Raw genomic sequence first — 16,805 nt, 5'->3', positions numbered from 1 at the left:
CAGCCTGGTCACCTAAGACTCTCTCCACTACCTCTGAGAGTGGGTGGCCGTGCCGTCTCCAGGTGGAAACCGAGGCCCCTGTCTCAGGGGCAACTCACACTGAGTACATCAGCCCCATCAACCTCACCTAGCGAAAACTCTCCCTTCAGGCCAGGCGCGGTGGCTCACGCCTGATATCCCAGCACTTTGGGAGGTCAAGGCGGGTGGATCACGGGGTCAGGAGTTCGAGACCACCCTGACAAACACGGTGAAACCCCGTCTCAACTAAAAATACAAAAATTAGCCAGGCATTGGTGATGTGCGCCTATAATCCCAGCGACTCAGGAAGCTGAGGCAGGAGAATCGCTTGAACCCGGAAAGTAGAGGTTGTAGTGTGCTGAGATTGTGCCACGGCACTCCAGCCTGGGCAACAGAGTGAGACTCCATCTCAAAAAAAACCTCCCCCTCCGTCCCTGTTCCTCATCTGCTCAACGTATCGAGGTAGCACCAGTAGCCACCAGGGCCAGGTTCGTGGCACTTGAAAGTTTTGCAAGCATGCTAGGCATGGTGGCTCACACCTGTAATCCCATCACATGGGGAGGCCAAGGTGGGAGGATCACTTGAAGCCAGGAGTTCAAGACCAGCAGCATAGCGGGACCCCATCTCTACAAAAAATTAAAAATTAGCTAGGTGTGGTGGGTACACACCTATAGTCCAAGCTACTTGGTAAGCTGAAGTAGGATCCATTGAGCCCAGGAGTTTGAGGGTGCAGTGAGCTACAATCGTGCCACCACACTCCATCCTGGGCAGCAGAGCAAGACCCTGTCTCTAAAAAAATAAATTTAAAGGCCGGACATGGTGGCTCATGCCTGTAATCTCAGCACTTTGGGAAGCCGAGACGGGGATCATCTGAGTTCAGAAGTTCAAGACCAGCCTGGCCAACATGGTGAAACCCCAAAATACAAAAATTAGCCGGGCGTGGTGGTGTGCAACTATAATCCCAGCTACTTTGGGGGCTGAGGCAGGAGAATCGCTTGAACCCAGGAGGCAGAGGTTGCAGTCAGCCAAGATCGAGCCACTACACTCCAGCCTGGGCAACAGAACAAGACTGTCTCAAAAAAATAAATAAATTGTTTTAAAAGGAGAAAGATGGAAAAGGGAGGGGTTGGCTGGGGACTCAGGATTGGGGAGTGAAAAGTTACAAAACGCATGAAGCGGGCCTTGGTCCACGTGAACCCGTTTGCTAACGGTGCTTATCATAGGTTCCTGCCCTCCCATGGAGGCTGGGACACAGGGGCGCTCTCGTCCTGTGCTGCTGGAACAAACTGTAACTTCTGGCAGCCTTGAGTTTTCTTGGCAGGCACTTTACGAGGGACAGGGACCATCCTAGAGTTTCAGCCTTGAGCTGCTGAAAGCGAGGTTCATGTTTGTTCAAGTCTTTATGGGCCAAGGCCAAGGCCCAGCCAAGAAAGGGCTCAGAGGGGCCTGGCTGGAGTTTGGCCAAGGAGAGTGTCTTTGTTGGGGGAGGGAGGAGTGGCCTCGGGATGGGGAAACAAAGTTGCCTGGGCATTAGGGTCTGAAGGAAGTCAGGGATGTCTTCTAGCTGAGTCTTTTCAAGATGGCTGGAAGACAGGCAGGAGGGCAAGAGGGAGCAGGTGAGAAAAAGGCAGCCAAGTAGGTAAGTGCATTCCAAGCAAAGGGAACAGCATCAACAGCACCTGTGGACAGGTGTGCTGGCTCACACTTATAATCCAGCATTCTGGGAGGCTGAGGCGGGCAGATCACCTGAAGTCAGGAGTTCAAGACCAGCCTGGTCCACATGGCAAAACCCTGTCTCTACCAAAAATAAAAAAATTAGCCAGGCATGGTGGCAGTTGCCTGTAATCCCAACACTTTGAGAGGCCGAGGCAGGCAGATCACTTGAGGTCAGGAGTTCAAGACCAGCCTGGCAAACATGGCAAAAACTGGTCTCTACCAAAAATACAAAAATTAGGCCGGGCACAGTGGCTCATTCCTGTAATCCCAGCAGTTTGGGAGGCCAAGGTAGGAGGATCACGAGGTCAGGAGATCGAGACCATCCTGCTTAACACAGTGAAACTCCGTCTCTACTGAAAATACAAAAAAAATAGCCAGGTGTGGTGGCACATGCCTGTAGTCCCAGCTACAGGCTGAGGCAGGAGAACTGCTTGAACCCGGGAGGCGGAGGTTGCAGTGAGCTGTGGTTATGCCACTGCACTTCAGCCTAAACCACAGAGTGAGACTCTGTCTCAAAAAAAAAAAAAAATTAGCCAGGCATGGTCGCAGACGCCTGTAATCCCAGCTACTTGGGAGGTTGAGGCACGAGAATCACTTGATCCCAAGAAGCCGCGGTTGCAGTGAGCTGAGACTGAGCCACTGCTCTCCAGCCTGGGCGACAGAGTGAGACGCTATCTAAAAAACACAACAGCAAAAAGCCAAACAAAAATGCCAGCACCTACAAAGGCTCAGCGCATGCAGCAGTGTGGTGCAATTGGCATCCTTCTGGTTCCTGGGATTGGAGTCTGACCTCTGTCCTCCAGGTGTTGGGGAGGCGAGGAAGTAGGGGAACCACATACTCAATGCCACAGGAGGATGTGGCATGGGTGCTCCAAGAAGGTGATGCTGCCATTTAGGGCAGGAGCTGGGGGTTCCACGTTGACTTGGGAGATCAGAGAATGGAGATTCCAGGAGACAGAGACCAGAGTTTTCAAAGAAAAGGAGTAGGTGGTGGCCACCGTGGGCAGTGTCTAGGATCCTGGTTCCTGGCTGCTGATCTTACTCTGTTGTTGTTGTTGTTTTTGAGATGGAGTCTGGCTCTGTCACCCAGGCTGGAGTGCAGTGGTGTGATCTTGGCTCACTGCAACCTCCACCTCCCAGGTTCAAGTGTTTCTCCTGCCTCAGTCTCTTAAGCAGCTGGGACTACAGGAGCGCACCACCACATCTGGCTAATTTTTGTATTTTTAGTAGAGTTGGTGTTTCACCGTATTGGCCAGGCTGGTCTCGAACTCCTGATCTTGTGATCTGCCTGCCTCAGCCTCCCAAAGTGCTGGGATTACAGGCATGAACCACCGAGATCGGCCCTTTTTGTTTGTTTGCTTGAGAGAGTCGTCTTGCTCCGTCACTCAGGCTAGCGTGCAGTGGCACAATCTCGGCTCACTGCAATCTCTGCCTACCGGGTTCAAGAGATTCTCATGCTTCAGGCTTGCCAGAACCTGGGTTTACAGGTGTGCACCACCATGCCTACCTAATTTTTTGTATTTTTGGTAGAAACGAGGTTTCACCATGTTGGCCAGGCTGGTCTCAAACTCCTGATCACAAGTGATCCAACTGCCTCAGCCTCCCAAAGTGTTGGGATTACAGGTGTGAGTCACCAAACCCAGCCTGGCTGAGCTTCTTGACGATAATATCATATTTCATCACACCTAGGACACTATCACCTGTAAGATGCACATTTCTCTTAGGTACTACTAAGAAAGAGAAATCAGGCCAAGCAAAGTAGCTCATATCTGTAATCCCAGCACCTTGGCAGGCCGAAGCGGGTAGATCCCTTGAGCTCAGGAGTTTGAGACCAGCCTGGGAATCAGAGCAAGACCCATCTCTTAAAAAAAATTTTTTTTTAAAATTTTTTTTGACATGAAGTTTTGCTGTCACCCAGGCTGGAACGCAGTGGCATGATCTCTGCTCATTGCAACCTCTGCCTCCCAGATTTAACCAATTCTCCTGGCTCAGCCTCCCAAGTAGCTGGGGATTATAGGCGTGTGCCATGATGCCCAGCTAAATTTTGTGTGTGTGTGTGTTTTTAGTAGAGGTGAGGTTTCAACATGCTGACAAGGCTGGTCTTGAACTCCTGACCTCAAGTGATCCACCCACCTTGGCCTCCCAAAGTGCTCTACAAAAAATTTTTAAAATTAGCTGGGTGTGTTAATCCCAGCTACTGGGGAGGCTGAGTCAGGAGGATCACTTGAGCCCAGGATGTCGAGGCTACAGATCACACCACTGCACTCCAGCCTGAGCAACAGAGCCAGACCCTGTCTCTATACAGAAACAAACAAAAAAAAGGCAGAAAGAGAAATCACTGGCAATTAATTTTGCCAACAATTTTATCTGGTACTTTTTCAAGCATTCAGAGAAGTTTAACAGAACTGTACCATGAACACACATATAGCCGCCTCCCAGATGCTACTACTGGCATCTGACCCTAATTGTCCCATCATGTATCTATCTGTCCCTTTATCCATTCATCAGTCCTTTTATTTTTTTAGACAGGGTCTCACTCTGTGTCCAGGCGGAAGCACAGTGGTGCTGTCTTGCAACCATGCCCGGCTAATATTTTGTATTTCTACTAGAGATGGGGTTTCACCACATTGCCTGGGATGATCTTGAACTCCTGGCCTCAAGCCATCCACCCACCTTTGCCTCCCAAAGTGCTCCCAAAGCATGAATGCATCACTGCACCCGGACAGCCAGATTATATATACATAGTTTTTTTGGGTTTTTTTGAGATGGAGTTTCACTCTGTCGCCCAGGCTGGAGTGCAGTAGTGTGATATTGGCTCACTGCAACCTCTGCCTCCCAGTTTCAAGAGATTCTCCTGCCTCAGCCTCCCAAGTAGCTGGGATTACATGTGCCCGCCACCACACCCGGCTAATTTTTTATTTTTAGTAGAGATGGGGTTTCACCATGTTGGCCAGGCTGGTCCTGAAATCCTAACCTCAGTTGATCGCCCACCTTGGTCTCCCAAAGTGCTAGGATGACAGGAGTGAGCCACCATGCCCGCCTGATTCTATATCTCTCTAAGGGGCTTTGGCTCACACATGTGTCTGCGGTTGTTAGCCATCAGTGAATGTTCACTAAAGAGTTGTGCATTTCACTGTGTAAATTTCGCCTGCCAAAAAAGAAGCCGTAAACACATATTCAACTCCAGCTAATGATATGCATGCTGAAGTGCTCATCGTGATGTTTGCCAGCTACTCTGAAATGCATAAAAAGAAAAAGAAAAGATGGGGCAGGCGTAGTGACTCATGACTGTAGTCCTAGCACTTTGGGAGGCCAAGGCAGGCAGACTGCTTGAGTCCGGGAGATTGAGACCAGCCCAGACAACATGGCAAGACCCTGTCTCTACAAAAGCTACAAAAATTAGTGAGGCCTGGTGGTGTGCCTGTGGTCCCAGTTAGGCAGGAGGCTGAGGTTGGGGGATCACCTGCCTGGGAGGTCAAGGCTGCAGTGAGCTATGATCGTGCCACTGCACTACTGCACTCCAACCTGGGTGACAGAGCAAGATCCTGTCTCCAAAAAAAAAAAAAGAATCCCAGAAAGTTCCATCATGCCTGTTCCAATCTCCACTGCCCGTTCTGACTAGTTTGGCCTATTCTAGAACTTATTAGAAATGGAATCATTCTAGATTCCTCATGATGTGTTTGAGATCCATCCAAGTTGTGGCCATCAGTAGTTCACTCCTTTTGATTTATTATTATTACTATTTGAGACAGAATCTCACTCTGTCGCCCAGGCTGGAATGCAGTGGTGCGATCTCGGCTCACTGTAATCTCCACCTCCCAGGTTCAAGTGATTCTCCTGCCTCAGCCTCCCGAGTAGCTGGGACTACCAGGCGCCTGCCACCACATCCAGCTAATTTTTTTGTATTTTTAGTAGAGACGGGGTTTCACCATGTTAGCCAGGCTGGTCTCAAACTCCTGACCTCGTGATCTGCCCGCCTCGGCCTCCCGAAGTGCTGAGATTACTGGCGTGAGCCGTAATGGGAACTTTAATGCATTGCTGGAGGGAAGGCTGGCCCACCCCTGCCCTTCCTCCCAAGTTACCCACCCGGTGGCATAACCTCTCAGGAGAACAGTTCGGCAGTTTCCTGTTGAGTAAACTACACCTGCCTTGTTGCACAACACAGCAAATTTACTTAGTGCCACTGAGCTGTGTACCTGCAAATGGTAAGTTTTATGTTACGTACGTCTTACCACAATTGAAAAAAATGGTTTAGGCTGGGCGTGGTGGCTCATGCCTGTAATCCCACCACTTTGGGAGACCAAGGTGGGCAGATTGCTTCTTGACCAGCCTGGCCAACATGATGAAACCCTGCCTCTACTGAAAATACGAAAATTAGCCGGGTGTGGTGGCCGGGAGTCTGTAATTCCAGCTTGTTGGGAGGCTGAGGCAGGAGAATCACTTTCACTTGAGCCTGGGAGACGGAGGCTGCAGTGAGCAGAGATTACACCACTGCACTCCAGCCTGGGTGACAGCAAGACTCCGTCTCAAAAAAAAAAAAATTATTGAACTATACACATAACACAGGTGAATTTTGCTGTACGTAAATTAGACTTCAATTAACCAAAAAAAAGCCCCTGAAAATATATATAACCATACCGACAAAAAGAGAGAGAGCACATCTCTATGTCTTTGTATCGTGTGTGTGTACACGCGCACATGCACAGCAGAGGAAGAAGTGCGTTTGGGGGCACACCTGCTACCGCTGCTACCGTAATGATGACTGGCAGCTTTAACTGCCATGCATTTTTAATCACAGAAATGTTCAGGGCTCGAATTTCCAGGAGCTGACCACCAGGTCTGAAATGCAACCTGGCCCTTCTCTGACATGCGCAGCCTCTTGTCCACTCCTTCCCTGTCAGTCTCACTCCCTTACTCCTGACGACTGGACCTGAGATATTTCCTAGAACAATAGTGCCATCCCGGCCTCCCAAGAGGGGAGCCCACGCCTAGGAGGGCCCACTTGGGTCCTATATGCTGGGCCTTGGTGGCCTCTTGTGGCCAGAAGTAGAATTATCCCATGTTAAGAATGATCACAGGCCGGGCGCGGTGGCTCAAGCCTGTAATCCCAGCATTTTGGGAGACTGAGGTGGGTGGATCATGAGGTCAAGAGATCGAGACCATCCTGGTCAACATGGAGAAACCCCGTCTCTACTAAAAATACAAAAAATTAGCTGGGCGCGGTGGCATGTGCCTGTAATCCCAGCTACTCTGGAGGTTGAGGCAGGAGAATTGCCTGAACCCAGGAGGCGGAGGTTGCGGTGAGCCGAGATCGTGCCATTGCACTCCAGCCTGGGTAACAAGAGCAAAACTCCGTCTCAAAAAAAAAAAAAAATTAAATGTTTGAAAAATTTTATGAACTCCAAATAGGATAAACTAAAAAACAATCCACAACTAGGCACATAATAGTCAAACTGTTGAAAGTCAATGAGAATCATAAAAGCATCAAGAAAAGGGTGACTCATTACATACAATGAGTATGTAATTAGTCATAACCTTCAATAGAATTAACAGCTGAGTTACTATCAGAAAAGATGGTCATGATCCAGTTTTCCCAGCACTATTTTTTTGCAAAGGCAATTCTTTCCCCCTCAACTTGAAACACTTGTCAAAAACATAAGGGCTTCCTTCTGGACTCTTGATTCTATTCTACTGATCTAATATCTATCCTTATGCTAGTAATACACTGTCTTGATTACTGTAGCTTTTTTTTTTAGAGACAGGGTCTTGCTATGCTGCCCAGGCTGGAGTGCAGTGGCTATTCACAGGGCGGTCCACTACTGATTAGCACAGAAGTTTTGACCTGCTCCTGTTTCCGACCTGGGCCAGTTCACCGCTCCTTAGGAAACTTGGTCCCCTGCTCCCGGGAGGTAACCACATTGATGCCGAACTTAATGTGGACACCTGATTGGCATAGCACACTACAGCCCAGAACTCCTGGACTCAAGCGATTCCCCAGCCTCAGCCTCCCGAGTAGCTGAGACTACAGGCACGAGCCACCGTGCCCAGCAATTACGTAGCTTTGTAGTAAGCTTTAAAACTCAGAAGTTGTGAGACCTCTAACTTGGTACATCTTTTTCCAGATTGTTTTAACTATTCCAGGTTTCTTAATTTTCATAGGAATTTTAGGGCCAGCTTGTCAGTTTTCATAAAACTACAGTCAGAATTTTGACAGGAATTGTGTTGACCCTGTAAATAATTTTTGAAAGAACTGGCATCTTAACAATATTAAATCCTAGGCATGGTGGCACATGCCTGTAGTGCCAGGTACTTGGGAGGCTGAAATAAAAGGATCATTTGAGCTCAGAAGCTCAAGTCCACCCTGGGCAACATAGCAAGACCCTCATCTCTAAAAACAAAAACAGCTGGGCGCGGTGGCTCATGCCTGTAATCCCAGTACTTTGGGAGGCTGAGGCAGACAGATCACCAGAGGTCAAGAGTTCAAGACCAGCCCGAGCAACATGGAGGAAACCCTGTCTCTACTAAAAATACAAAAGTAGCTAGGCATGGTGGTGCATGCCTATACACCCAGCTACTCGTGGCCCTGGGGGGCTCCAAGTGCCTGCTGCTGGCCTCCATGGCCCTAGACCACTATCTGGCCATTTGCCACCCACTCTACTACCCTCAGCTCATGACCACAGGTGTCTGCTGGGGCCTGCTGGCTGCCTGCTGCATGGGTGGCTCCATCCTGGCCTTGGGCCTCACCATGGCCATCTTCCAGCTGCCTTTCTGCCACGGTGGCCTGGTCAATCATATCTTCTGCGACCTCCCAGCCGTGCTGGTGCTGGCCTGCAGGTCCCGGGCCCTGCAGGAACGCGTCCTCCTGGCAGCCTGCCTGCTGCTGCTGGTGCTGCCCCTGCTCCTTATCCTGCTTTCCTACATCCAGGTGCTGGTGGTCATCCTGCGTGTCGGCGGGGGCCGCGGGCCACCGCAAGGCCTTCAACACGGTGGCAACCCACCTCACTGTGGCCGTGCTCCACTACGGCTGTGCCATAGCCATGTACGCCAGGCCCCTGAGCAGCCGTTCCCTCGAGGAGGACAAGATGGTCTCGCTCATCTACATCAATGTCACCCCGCTGCTGTACCCGGCCATCTACACGCTGCAGAACCGGGACATGCGGGGGGCCCTGCAATGCGCGGTCCGCCAGAGGACCCCGGGGAGGGGCCACCAGGAGGATCTCGCCTGATGCTGGTGCCAGGTGGTGTTTGTCCTGAGATTTCCCCCACTGAGGGGGGTGGGGGAATCTTACCATTCCAGAGCCATCTGAACCTCCCCGACCCTACTGGACATAATCCTAAGTGTATGGCACTCAAGTACCACCAATCCAACTCTAGCCTAGCACTGCTGCCTCTGCAGATGTCTTGTGCTGGATAGTTCTTTGCTATTGGGGAATGTCCGATGCATTATAAGATGCTCAGCCACATCCTAGGTCTTTCTCTATTCACTGAATGCCACTGGCATCCTCCACCTCACTCCTCCCCGTGATGATCAAAAATGTTATTGGGCTGAGTGAGGTGACTAATGCCTGTAATCCCAGCACTTTGGGAGGCCAAGGAAGGAGGATCTCAAGTCCAGGAGTTTGAGACCAGCCTGCCCAATACAGTGAAACCCCGTCTCCACAAAAATTGGCCGGGTGTAATGCTGTGTGCCTGCAGTCTCCGCTAGGTGGGAGGCTGAGGCAGGAGGATTGCTTGAGTCCAGGAGGTGGAGGCTACAGTGAGTTATGATCACAGCACTGTATTCCAGCCTGAGTGACAGAGCAAAGCCCTGTCTCAAAACAAAAAAGTACCTCCTGAAGGGCCCATTTAGGAGTCAGAAACCTCAGAGGCACGGTCAGTGCAGGTAACCTCTGCCTACCTAACCTGGCTGGCTAACGTGCACACCTGTCAGGGCTGATTGGGAAGAATTATGTCTATGCCAGCGAGGAGCACCAAGAAGGAAGCTGTCAATGGCCTCCGAAGTCTTGGAAAGAGGAAGAGTCTATTCTCATACCATCTCCATCCTTATCTGTGGCTTGAGGCTTGTGTCTGGGAACATGAAACACACAAGCCCCAGCCCTGGGGCAGGAGAGCCTCTCAACCTTCCCCCAAATGCAACAGGTATGTGGGATGCAAATGCCCCTAAGAGAGAGATTGAGGACAGCTTTTTTTTTTTTTTTTTTTGAGACAGAGTCTTGCACTGTTGCCCAGGCTGGAGTGCAGTGGCACAATCTCAGCTCACGACAACTTCCACCTTCTGGGTTCAAGCAATTCTCCTGCCTCAACCTCCAAGTAGCTAGGATGACAGGCACCCGCCATGGCACCCAGCTAATTTTTTATATTTTTAGTAGAGACGGGGTTTTCACCATGTTGGCCAGGCTGGTCTCAAACTCCTGGCCTCAGGAGATCTGCCCGCCTTGGCCTCCCAAAGAGCTGGGATTACAGGCATGAGTCACTGCACCTGGCCTAGGACAGCTCTTTTTAAGGATTTTATTGTTTAGAGCAGTTTAGGTTCACAGCACAATTGAGAGGAAGGTACAGAGACATCCCATTTACCCCATCCCTAAATAAGATGCACCTCATTAAGGTTATCTATGTCAGATTCCTGAGAAACATGGGTTGAAGGAGTCTGTCTTTCCAAGATATTTTGCTTCTAAAACCTGTTTCAAAGACGATGACACATTTCTTTTTCTTTTTTGAGACAGAGTCTCACTCTGTCACCCAGGCTGGAGTGCAATGGCACGATCTCGGCTCACAGCAACCTCCACCTCCCGGGCTCAAGCAATTCTCCTGCCTCAGCCTCCCCAGTAGCTGGGACTACAGACGTGTGCTACCACACTTGGCTTTTTGTATTTTGAATAGAGACGGGGTTTCACTATGTTGGCCAGGCTGGTCTCGAACTCCTGACCTCAGATGATCTGCCCACGTTAGCCTACCAGAGTGCTGAGATTACAGGTGTGAGCCACCACACCCAGCCTGATTGTTCCATTTCTTAACTGGGATATGAATATGGCCAGTTCAAATTCTAATTTAGATGAGATACAGGTCAGTGCATATGGACCCAGCCAGGTAAACTCTTGCCCTGCCCAGAGCCCAAGGAGAGACAGACCAGCTTTCTGTCTCCAGTCTGCCTTCTCCCTGGAAGTACAGCTTGTGCAGAAAGTTCTGCACTTATGAGTTACTTCACAGCCACTTCTCTGTCTTGTGCAGTCCCCAAGGTCTTCTTTGTTACCTTTCCATGCCCTTTCACATTCAAGCTTCTAAGTAAAGGAAAACCCACAGAACCGCTACAGCGTCAACTTGCAAACTTTATTTCCGGCTTTCGGTACCCTCTACATAGCTGGCACCTGGAAACTTACTTTCCCGAGAGCTGAGTTACGCATCTAAAAGGAAGTCACTGGTGGTGGTTCCTCATGGCTGCTTGTTTTTGGTGGAAAGGTTTTCACTTCGTTTTTGTGTATTGAGATAGGGTCTCGCTCTGTCACCCAGGCTGGTGTACAGTGGCGTGACCATGGCTCACTGCAGCCTCAACCTCCTGGTAAGTTTCCAGGTGCCAGCTATGTAGAGGGTACCGAAAGCCAGAAATAAAGTTTGTGAGTTGACGCTGTAGCTGTTCCATGGGTTTGATTTTGTTTCCTTAGAAGCTTGAATGTGAAAGGGTATAGAAGGGTGACAAAGGGTAAGTGATTCTCCCACCTCAGCCTCCCGAGTAGCTGGGCCTACAGGCATGTGCCGCAGTGCCTAGCTGCTTTGGTGGTGGTGGTGGTGGTTCAGACAGGGTCTTACCATGTTGCCCAGGCTGGTCTTAAACTCCTGGGCTCAAGTATCCACCTTGACTTTCCCAAGTGCTGGGATTACAGGCATGAGCCACTGCCCCGGTGATTTTCACTTTAGACAGTCCACTGTATTGCCAGAAAAGGGAGTCCCAACATGGAAACAGAACTTTTGAGATGGAGTCTGGCTCTATCACCCAGGCTGGAGTGCAGGGGTGCGATCTCAGCTCACTGCAACCTCTGCCTCCTGGGTTCAAGAGATTTCCCCTGCCTCAGCCTCCCAGGTAGCTGGAACTACAGATGCCCGCTACAATGCCTGGCTAGTAGAGACAGGTTTTCGCCAGGCTGGTCTTGAACTCCTGACTTCAGGTGATCCACCCACCTCCCTCTCACAGTGTTGGGATTACAGATATGAGTGACCGCGCCCAGCAGGAAATAAAACTTACCCACTAGTTGATTTCGAGTTACCAGATGTCATGAAGTTGTTAGCTTCCAGGCTCAGGAATTCTGTAATATGTGACAACAAACAACAGAAGCAGTGGAGTGAGGTGCTGCAGCAGACCTCTGGTTTAATAATACGTTCATCTTATTCTCACCATATATCACAAACACAGAAGGGTATAATTTAGTATACAAAGCCTCCATAGATATTGTACATATTGTGACATATGTCTACAAATTCACAGTTGTGTTCTGTTCACCAGTGCAACTCAAAAACAAAAATTACCTGTCTGTGGCACAGTCAGGAAAACACCCCCGTGTCCCTCTGGCGTGGTTCTGAGGCTTTTTAGATCCATTTGTCTTAATGATTTCATTTCTTCCCATAGAGTGGGCAATAAGAATCAAACTCCGTCTCAAAAGAAAGAAAAAGCTTCCTACCACAGTTGTCTTTAAGTATATCCTGGCTGGGCGCAGTGACTCAATCCTGTAATCCCAGCACTTTGGGAGGCTGAGGTGGGTGGATCATGAGGTCAAGAGTTCGAGACCAGCCTAGCCATCATGGTGAAACCCTGTTTCTACTAAAAATACAACAGTTAGCTGGGTGTGGTGGCGCATGCTTGTAGTCCCAGCTACTCAGGAGGCTGAGGCAGGAGAATAGCTTGAACCCAGGAGGTGGAGGTTGCAGTGAGCCAAGATCGCACTACTGCACTCCAGACTGGGTGACAGAGTAAGATCTGTCTCAAAAAAATAAAAATTATCCTACAAAAATAGATCATTCTAGTACACCATGACCCTTCCAGCTTTAGTTTTAAACAGACTGCTTTTTTTTTTTTTTTTTTTTTTGAGACGGAGTTTCTCTCTTGTTACCCAGGCTGGAGTGCAATGGCACCATCTCAGCTCGATGCAACCTCCACCTCCTGGGTTCAGGCAATTCTCCTGCCTCAGCCTCCTGAGTAGCTGGGATTACAGGCACATGCCACCATGCCCAGCTAATTTTTTGTATTTTTAGTAGAGACGTGGTTTCGCCATGTTGGCTAGGCTGGTCTCTCTTCTTTTTCTTTTTTTGAGACAGGGTTTTGCTCTTGTTGCCTGGGCTGGAGTGCAATAATGGTGTTATCTTGGCTCACTGCAACCTCCACCTCCCAGGTTCAAGTGATTCTTCTGCCTCAGCCTCCCAAGTAGCTGCGATCACAGGTATGGATCACAGGTATGCACCAACACACCCAGCTAATTTTTCGTATTTTTAGTAGAGACGTTTTCTCCATGTTTGTCAGGCTGGTCTCAAGCTCCTGATCTCAGGGGATCTACCTGCCTTGGCCTCCCAAAGTGCCAGGATTACAGGCGTGAGCCACCTCGCTCAGCTGAGTATGCTTTCCTTAAGCCACCAAATTGGCAGAATTTCATCCTGATATGGAACCTCTGCCTAGGTGGCATCGTAGTTTTGGTGGAGGGCTCTTCCCTGATGTCCCTCCTGGATGTTTGGTGGCTGCTTGATGTGACTTGGTGACAGTCCCGCCGTCTCCTCCTCACCCACGCAGCTTCTCTCTGGTGTGGAGCTGGTGATGTCGGGTGAGGTTTGCCTTCTGGGAGGTCTTCCCACAGTGTGAGCACTGGTAGGGCTTTTTCCCCATGTGAGCCTGCTGGTGTGTGATGTGAGCCCGCTGGTGTGTGACGTGAGCCCGCTGGATCGGTGATGTGAGCCCGCTGGTGTGTGATGTGAGTCCGCTGGTGTGTGATGTGAGCCCGCTGGTGTGTGACGTGAGCCCGCTGGATCGGTGACGTGAGCCCGCTGGATCGGTGACGTGAGCCCGCTGGTGTGTGATGTGAGCCCGCTGGTGTGTGACGTGAGTCCGCTGGTGTGTGACGCGAGTCCGCTGGTGTGTGACGCGAGCCCGCTGGTGTGTGACGTGAGTCCGCTGAGTGGGTGACGTGAGTCCGCTGAGTGGGTGACGTGAGCCCGCTGGGTGTGTGACGTGAGCCCGCTGGTGTGTGACGTGAGCCCGCTGGTGTGTGACGTGAGCCCGCTGGGTGGGTGACGTGAGCCCACTGGTATGTGACGTGAGTCCGCTGGTGTGTGACGTGAGTCCGCTGGTATGTGACGTGAGCCCGCTGGTGTGTGACGTGAGCCCGCTGGGTGGGTGACGTGAGTCCGCTGGGTGTGTGACGTGAGTCCGCTGGGTGTGTGACGTGAGTCCGCTGGGTGTGTGACGTGAGTCCGCTGGTGTGTGATGTGAGTCCACTGGGTGTGTGATGATGTGAGTCCGCTGGTGGGTGATGTGAGTCCGCTGGGTGTGTGATGTGAGTCCACTGGTATGTGATGTGAGTCCGCTGGTGGGTGATGTGAGTCCGCTGGTGGGTGATGTGAGTCCGCTGGGTGTGTGATGTGAGTCCGCTGGTGGGTGATGTGAGTCCGCTGGTGTGTGATGTGAGTCCGCTGGTGTGATGTGAGCCCGCTGGTGTGTGATGAGGCAGGAGTTCTGGGAGGAGGCTTACTCATGCTCTCTGCATCTGTAGGGCTTCTCCCCATGTGAGTCCTCTGATGCAGGATAAGGTATGATTTCTGGAAAAAGGCCTTTCCACAGTTGCTGCTGCCATAGGGCTTCTCTCCTATGTGGACTCTGTAGTGGATGATGAGGCATGATTTCTGGGAGAGGGACCACCCCACCCCCGCATTCCCTGCAGCCATAGGGTTTCTCTCCCGTGTGGGAGCGCTGGTGCTCGATGAGGCGTGACTTGTGGGGGAAGGTTTTCTCACACTCCAAACACTGGTAATGCTTTGCTGCGGCATGGGCGGTCCCAAGGACAGAGAGGCCTGGCTTCTGGAAGATCGTTTTACCACGTCTGCTGGCTCTACTGGGTTTCTCTTTTGTGTGAGTTCCCTTTCTGTTGGGGCAAACCTTTTTCCTGAAACTACCCCCTCGTTCACTGCATGCAAAGGATATCTTCCCCAGTGTGGACCCCGTGATGTACCCTGAGATCCAATCTGCAGGCGAAGGCTTTCCCACACTTTGTGCCTGCGTGGGGTTTCTCACTACTGGCTCCCTGACCTGCCTGAAGGCCTGTGTTACAGCTTAAAGCTTTTCTACACCGGTTACATTCAAGTGGATTCACTCCTGAAGGTGGAGTTTCAAGCTTCGAATAGAGAAACAAGTTCCCATGGCTGTCACACTCAAATCTCCTCCTTGCCAGGTAGGCCTTAGGCGTGAGGTCCAGGTGGACTTTCCACACGAGTCACAGGTGTGACCTCCTGTTCAGAGGGAACGAGGTTTGTGTTCTGATGTTTTCCCCCAAGTTGCTTATATTCATGAAGCCCATTTTGGGTCCAGTCTTTCTCATCTAAAAGACAGCATCACTCAAATGTTGGTCTTGGTGTTGCTGTTGTCTATCTGGTTGGGTAACAACTTGCCAAACTTCTTCTAAAAAAAATAACACAAACTTTGTTGTTGTTGTTGTTTTGAGATGGAATCTTGCTCTGCCACCACGCTGGAGAGCAGTGGTACAATCTTGGCTCACTGCAACCTCCAACTGCCCGGTTCAAACGATTCTTCCACCTTAGCCTCCCAAGCAGCTGGGACTACAGAGGCCCGCAACCACGCCAGGCTAACTCTTTGTATTTTTAGTAGAGATGAGGTTTCACCATGTTGGCCAGGATGGTCTTGATCCCTTGACCTCCTGATCCACCTCAGCCTCCCAAAGAGCTGGGATTACAGGGGTGAGCCACCACGCCCGGCTGTTGTTGCCTTTTGAGATGGAGTCTGGCTCTGTCACCCAAGCTGGAGTGCAGTGGCGCGATCTCAGCTGGCTGCAACCTCCACCTCCCAGGTTCAAGTGCTTCTCCTGTCTCAGCCTCCCAAGTAGCTGGGATAACAGGCATGAGCCATCACACCTGGCTCAATTTTGTATTTTAGTAGAGTTGGGGTTTCACAATGTTGGCCAGGCTGTTCTTGAACTCCTGACCTCAAGTGATCCACCCGCCTCGCATCCCAAAGTGCAGGGATTACAGATGTGAGCCACCGCACCCGCCATACACTTATTAATCATATAATACTCAGTATTGTATCACACAATTAGTGCAGAAAGCCTTGAAGGGAAGATTCATTTTGTGATTTCAAGCCTCACTGGCTGTAATCTCAGCTACTCGGGAGGCTGAGGCAGGAGGACTGCTTGAGCCTGGGAGGTTGAAGCTGTAGTGAGCCGTGATCACACCACTGCACTCCGGCCTGGGTGATGGAGTGAAACTCTGTCCCAAAAAGTAGTAAAGGCAAGTACCTGGTCCTTCCCTTGAGGCCGAGGTTACACAAAGGCCTTCATGATCAGCACTTCCTTCGCGCTCCCCACCTTATGCTCCCTTTCATTCTGTTTACTGACTGGATTTTCTCAAAGCATGAGGTCCTTTTTTTTTTTTTTTTGAGACAGAGTTTTGCTCTTGTTGCCCAGGCTGGAGCCCAATGATGCTATCTTGGCTGACTGCAGCCTCTACCTCCCGGGTTCAAGCCTGAGCCTCAGGAGTAGCTGGAATTACAGGCACACACCGTGTCACCTGGCTAATTTTTTCTATTTTTAGTAGAGATGGGTTTTCACCATGTTGGCTAGGCTAGTCTCCAATTCCTGGCCTCAGGTGATCCACCCGCCTCGGCTTTCCAAAGTGCTAGGATTACAGGCATGAGCCACTACACCCGGCCATAAAGTCCTTATTTATTTTTTGAAGATGGGTCTCACTGTCACCCAGGGTGGAGTGCAATGGTGTGATCTCAGCTCACTGCAACCTCTGCTTCCCAGGTTCAAGCAATTCTCCTGCCTCAGCCTCCGGAGTAGCTGGGACTGTCTGCGGCCATACCA

At 50.6% G+C, this 16,805-nt stretch overlaps 1 protein-coding gene across 1 annotated transcript in view; it reads right to left on the bottom strand.

The window, feature by feature from the left end:
- Nucleotides 1-12,747: 12,747 nt before the first annotated feature.
- The window catches only part of LOC118151649 (putative protein ZNF815), a 57,191-nt gene continuing 53,133 nt past the window's right edge, over nt 12,748-16,805 (bottom strand). Inside the window, 4 exon segments of the mRNA XM_078358376.1 lie at nt 12,748-15,115; nt 15,117-15,192; nt 15,194-15,309; nt 15,312-15,382. Of these exon segments, the coding sequence (XP_078214502.1) occupies nt 15,038-15,115; nt 15,117-15,192; nt 15,194-15,309; nt 15,312-15,382 (341 nt within the window). The 3' untranslated portion in view covers nt 12,748-15,037.

The sequence above is a fragment of the Callithrix jacchus genome, chromosome 2 (genome assembly GCF_049354715.1).
Source record: "Callithrix jacchus isolate 240 chromosome 2, calJac240_pri, whole genome shotgun sequence".
In the NCBI taxonomy this organism is placed as follows: Eukaryota; Metazoa; Chordata; class Mammalia; order Primates; family Cebidae; genus Callithrix; species Callithrix jacchus.
Note: the sequence above shows the minus strand (reverse complement) of the source record. Positions and strands in the feature narration are given on the sequence as shown.